Genomic DNA, 6081 nt, shown 5'->3' with positions numbered 1-6081 from the left:
TGATATCACGTGAAATGATGACGAAAATTCTGTGCGGAAACTTTGAGAAAAGTTTTCTCGAATGAGAAAAAATGGCTTCAAGAAAGATCTTCCCAGCACTTCCTCCACGCGAATTTTTCCATGTTTATATTATTAATAAGTAATCATACAGTTTTTCTCGTTCAATTTGGAATTAATTTGCACTTGTGAGTTTTTCAAAAAGCTGAAATTGCACTCGCTGAAGCCGCTCGTGCAATTTCAGCTTTTTGAAAAACTCACTCGTGCAAATTAATTCCAAATTGAACTCGAAACCGTATGATTACCTATACTAATCTGCATCGCACAGATCACACTTAAACTGATTGGTTGGTTCACAACGGGAGGTTTAATTTCTGTTCTTTCACCTTGATTTCATCTTTGATCTAACGGCTGGTATAAACAGGAGGGATCTCGGTTTTATATTTCGGCTCAGATCCGCCAAGTTGTCTTCGCACAGAGTTCGCCGATTTTTGGTCCTTGAATGGCAAAACAACTCTGATGGGAACTTCCTGCTGGTGAGAGGACTGGTGCTGAATCAGGCACTTGTTCTCTCCTATACAACTTTTGTATGATAAACTGGTTTGGTCTCCTTGAGACGTCCACATTCTTGATGGAAAAGCTACCAATAGGCCCTTTGCAGGATTCGGTCACGTGGTACGGAATTAATCATGCTGGGACGCAAGTTACACAGTGGAACTTCCAGTCAGGCTGGACTGGAACGAGTTCCTTTGTTTGGAAATCCCACTGTGTAACTTGCGTCCCAGCGCAATTTATTCCGTACCATGTGACCGGATCGTGCAAAGGGCCTACTTGAGGAAAGCTTGAATGCACGATTTAGCATTGTTTTGAGTAGTGAATGTTTGTATTTCACATCAACCTGACTTTGGAAGTGCAGTAGTGCAGTTTTTTCATTACTTTTCCTATAAATTGTATCTAAAATGCACTGTATAGTGTAAAATAAAGTATTTGAATTAAGTTGAATTGAACATATTGATAATTCAATATTTCTGCTGCTTGGACCTAAGAGGAAATAAAAGAAATGTTTGCAGCCTCTTTGCATGCATACTAGCTTCTTTTACTTTGGACGCGTTTTGATTTACAGTTAATATATATGGACTTGAAGGAGTGCCTATCTTTTCGTACAATTCCTAGTTTTTGATTGCAGACTTCTTAATTTGTTAGCCGAGACTATGGTAGATCTGTTAACTTACAAATGTTGCGTTGGAGATATATATGAGATGTGCCAAAGTTTACTGAAAGGTGAGCAATGGGCTGAAATCTTAACTGATAGCGAAGGAATCGCCAAACAGTGTTAAACTGATAACTGATATGACAGTTGCCCCCTACTCAGACATGCTTTTGGACTCGTCACGCAATCTTCCTCCCCACCTGGACCCTTCGTGGGAAAGGAATGTTGCTTGACGAGTCTAAAGAGCGTCTGCGTCGGAGGCTGATATCCCAGCAACCCCATCACTATTATATCTCATGCTGCGCGAGCATACTTTAACATTTCGTACAAAATCAGTTGATAAATATTGTTTTCTTTTACTAAAATGAATCATTTTAATTTTTTTTTAAAGATATTTGAAATCTATTCAAATCAAGCAGGCATATGCATTCCAGAGCTAAAACGATTCGATAAATAATTTTAATTCAATGTTATTTTCTGCTGATGTTCAAAAATATTTGTTTTTGTTGTTTATAGAACAATGCTGAGCTATTTGAATTAAGTACGGTGATTTTGTTTTCATAGGGTTGACTAGCTACGTTGGAAACTCCTTTTTCGCGCTTTATGTTAGCTTTATTGATGTTGGTTTAGTGGTAGATATGAATGAATTTATCCTGCTACTTGATGGAGGCGTAATATTCGAACAGATGTTTGGCAAACTTCTAACAAAAGTGGCGCGATCACTTTGGCGTGACTTTTATCATCGCTGATTGGCCAAATAAGCGTGGCATGATAACCGCGTGGTGTGAATTTTTGTTTTAGCATACACCTGCTTTTCGATGAACTGGGCTGCTTTCGGCGAATCAACCAAAATATTAACTATTTTTGTACTGATACTGCTCCTAAGTTAAATATATAGTCTTAGAAAGAGGCATTTTACGCTACAATAAGGAGCCTTACATTGAGCCAAAATGTTTTGAATGGCGTGTGCAATTTGGCTCTTTGAATGCGGTGCACTCGCGTACGAGAATAATATCAAACGACTTCGCTACGCCTTGATTTGTAACCATGCATAAACTTTAAAATGATTTTCCCTCGACTGAGAGATTTTTCATGTGCATTCTCATTTATGCATTTGCGACAGTTTCCATCAAAACCGCACTCAACTGAATAAATACTCTGTGAGCAAAAATTATTACACAAGTAGAAATGTTTTGTTGTACGTTGAGCTGTGACAGCGCTAGCAAAATAGAGAGATGAAGCATGACGTTACGTCACGCGGTAAACGGCAAAAATGATGCTTTTGCTGTCTGTCTTCAGTTGTACAGCAGAGTGAAAACACTTGTATCTGCGGTGAATAACAGGAGACATTTTTCTATTTTTGTGTGATTTAAGTAAGGATTACAAGAAAAGAATAAACAATCAGAGGTAACCTTTGCCGTTTGCCGTCTGCCGTAAACGTGATGCTTAAACTCTCTAATAACTCGAGTGAGAATTTGTCAATCTACGCCAGCTTGCTCGTGATAGCAATATAACTTTAAAACAAGGCATTACTTTTTTAACTTATGACCTTGCAAACAAAAAGACTCTGACAAGCTTAGTTGCCTTTACCCACATCTTCACCCCGAGGGTGTGTCATTCAGTTGCATGCTGGCAGAATATGCGAAAGGATCTGTGCTAAAACTGCTTAAAACACAAACAACGATACTACATGGTAACAACTCACCACTATGCAGGGAACAAACCATAAGAGAAGCGAGAATCAGAGGGACGTAATTCATGGCGAATCTTAGATACGTTGAGTTCCAACTAAAAGAACTGTATTCTACAAACTAGAAAGTTTCGTGACTGCGCCTAATATTTGTTCAATGAACAAACGTTCAATATTAAAATACATTCAGATATTACGAAAATGAATAATTTAGAAAATGAGATACCCGGATGCACAGTTGTTTCCTTGGATTTGCCTCGCTAGTTTTCATTTTGTTTTGACTGAATTATTTAAATGTTTTGATCACTACAGACATGCAGGGGCAAGCGCCAAACACAGAGTTACGTAAAATTTATTATTTTTTACAGACCTGTTTTGAAACAACTTATTTTGGGGTTGACATGCTTTTAGAAAAAGCTGATCTATTCAACAGGCTAGGGTATCGAATTTTCTACACCGTCTCAGTTAGTTTTCCATTATTTACAATCAGTTGGCAACGTGTTTGGAGTTAATCGGTGCTGATTCAGAAGAAGGAAAGTTGCACAAAAGAAAACGGTTCTCAAACCGTGATCTTGCGGATAACGTGATTCTTACAAGCTCTGTTGCCTTTTCCACACCTCGAGGGTGTGCTATTTGCATTAGGGGTTTGTATTAAATTTTTCAACACAGGTGATGGGATTATATTAAATTTGCTTACCACCATGAAAAGAGCCAAGCATCAGGGCAGGGACCAACAAGAAAATGTAATTCATGGCGACTCTTGAAAACTGTGAAGCTTCGTGGTCAAGACTTGTATGGCAGTTATGTAGTAGCATACAAAATGTTCAACAACTATAACAAAGATAACGGTGACGTCACCTATTGTTATTAATTTGCTAAACAGAGAACTATTGGCCGCTGAACATGAAACAAAGAGTTCTTTTGCACATTGCTGGGAAATTTGAATAACAAAAGGTGTTTGTAAATAGTACTTAAAACAGAAATGCCTGGATGCACTGTAGTTGCTGCTGGATTTGCATGTTTCTGTTTGCTCGAAGGAAAAATAAATGTGTTTTGTTTACATGTAGCACACTAATATGCAGAGGAAACACGAAGCACGAAATAAAGCCGTCGAGCCTGTGTGGAGTCTGGAAACTAGAAAGGTGGAGGTAGAAGTAAATACTTCATGAACCTCAAGAAAGTCGTCGTAACGTAAAGCAGAAAAAAAGTACTGCAAATTTACAGTGCATACTGAATGATAGAGTTAAGTTACTAATGCTGCTGCAAAATCAAAACAATACAATAATATCACTTGGCATCAATTAGCTTCGCCACAAATATTACACGAATTTGCTTTTATTAACTTAATAATTTACACGCAGCGTAACTTGACAACACTTAAAATTTCATGAGAGCACTTACATGATTGATCAACCGTAAAGCATCGAATATCTGTGAGAAAATTTTGGGCCTTCGAATTATCTTTAGTATGTATGCATAAACCAAATTTTTTGTAAGCTAAATGAACTCACGCGATTACGATCAGTTGGGGCTTCTGTAGACGTTAAATTTGCATTACTAATACACGATCTCAATACCCAAGTACTCCCCCCCCCGACAAAAAGCAACGACAACAAAAACATCAATAAAACAAGCAAAACAAAGGGATGATGATGTTTCTTTTTTTAACCGATAATTGAGAACTGCAAAATCGCCGTCGCTTTAACTGATAACTGATAATACCGCAACCTCATCTAGACGCTCTAACTATTGTTATCTTTGTGACTGAGAGAAATAATTAAATAATACCCACACATTCAGAGCCGAAAAGCGTATTGAGCATACGCGAGTTTTGGCTGGGCGCAAGGCTCCAACTTTGAAGAAAATGGCGGGAATTTCGTCGATCGTGTAAACAAAAACAACAACAACAAAAAAAATGCACGAACTTTATATGCGTTTCCAATTTTCCCGGTAAGCAGCTGTATTTCAACGTCACTAATATAAAGCTGGGGTATTGTTTTCGTGGAGAATTTCGGACTAAATTAACCTGAAAAAGGATTCCGATCGAACCCTTTATTTTCCCGCGGTGCACAAGAAATTGCGGTGCGATGATACTTTTTTCGACAGATACTCTTGACATAGTAAATTCATATAAGCAAAGCACTGAAGCAAGCAAGAGAGCCTCTCAGCAGGTAGGGGAGCCTTGTTATCTTAACAATGAAATGCTAAAGAAAAAAATTCATGCTTGCCCAAGTATAAATAAATCAACCGAACGACATCCTCGCGTACCTTATTATAGCAGTCCACTGTTTTTTTCCACCATTGCAACCTGCATTATTTCCTGAGCCCGCAAGTAGAGCTAGGGATGCGCCGAAAGCTGCGCAGTACGTTTTTTCCCCTCTGAAACCCACAGATATACACACTTTACACAATTACAGTTAATCAGTGATCTGATAATTAAAGTTTTTGTTGTTACCCATGCTTTACCCTTTTATTGGCACTGAAAACTTGTAGAAACAGCCGCCGTAGGTGAGTTGATCGAGCAGCGGCCGAAGGCATGCAGCTAGACTTTTTTAAGGTGGTTCAAAACAGTTTCCAGCACTTTGGATTTTCTAACCGCTCTTTAACATTTGTTGCTACCATCACGGAATCAAAATAACGCCCAGTCATTGGTCAACACGTTGTCATCATTTTTGTGACGTAATAAGAGCTGTTTTGAAAATTTATGGTGGCTCCGAACCCTATATACTTTTAAACTTTGCCGAAAGTTGCGTCCTATCATGCTTATTAAAATTCGATAAAATAAAAACAATTTCTCTGTCCCTTTTTTGAATTATAAGCCCCTAAAGCTGTATTTAAGGGTGTTTTTAGCAGGTCATACTGTTCCTATGGTAACCTATTGGGTCCTAAAAATTATAACAACGTGTTCAATAAATGATTGGGCAGTATTGTGATACCATGATTGTTGCATCAAGTAATAAACGGTGCTTATAATGACCCAACAAAAAACTAACTACTGGAAACTGTTTTGAGTCACCTTAAACGGCTGAAGATATAAGGCCATTTCTCTCTGCCACCCCTTGGAAAGCCAAATTTACTCAAGTCACATATGTTTTCTGCGTGAAAATGAAATTATGAGGTTTTTGCTCATTTCTACTGATTGTAATTACTCTTCTGAATAGAATGCGCGCGCGTCTTAGCTGTA

At 38.2% G+C, this 6081-nt stretch overlaps 1 protein-coding gene across 2 annotated transcripts in view; it reads right to left on the bottom strand.

Annotated features, from left to right (window-relative positions):
* The window catches only part of LOC110043881 (uncharacterized), an 8446-nt gene extending 4720 nt beyond the window's left edge, over positions 1-3726 (bottom strand). The window contains exon 1 of one of the 2 annotated variants that reach the window (XM_089289410.1): positions 3595-3726. In XM_089289410.1, the coding sequence (XP_089145536.1) occupies positions 3595-3712 (118 nt within the window). In that variant the 5' untranslated portion in view covers positions 3713-3726. Of the gene's footprint in view, positions 1-2912; positions 3069-3594 lie in introns of those variants that run through there. The other variant, XM_020749382.2, reaches the window with a different exon arrangement.
* Positions 3727-6081: the final 2355 nt, after the last annotated feature.

The sequence above is a fragment of the Orbicella faveolata genome, unplaced genomic scaffold (genome assembly GCF_042242905.1).
Source record: "Orbicella faveolata isolate gen_17 unplaced genomic scaffold, um_ofav_v1 contig_2, whole genome shotgun sequence".
In the NCBI taxonomy this organism is placed as follows: Eukaryota; Metazoa; Cnidaria; class Anthozoa; order Scleractinia; family Merulinidae; genus Orbicella; species Orbicella faveolata.
Note: the sequence above shows the minus strand (reverse complement) of the source record. Positions and strands in the feature narration are given on the sequence as shown.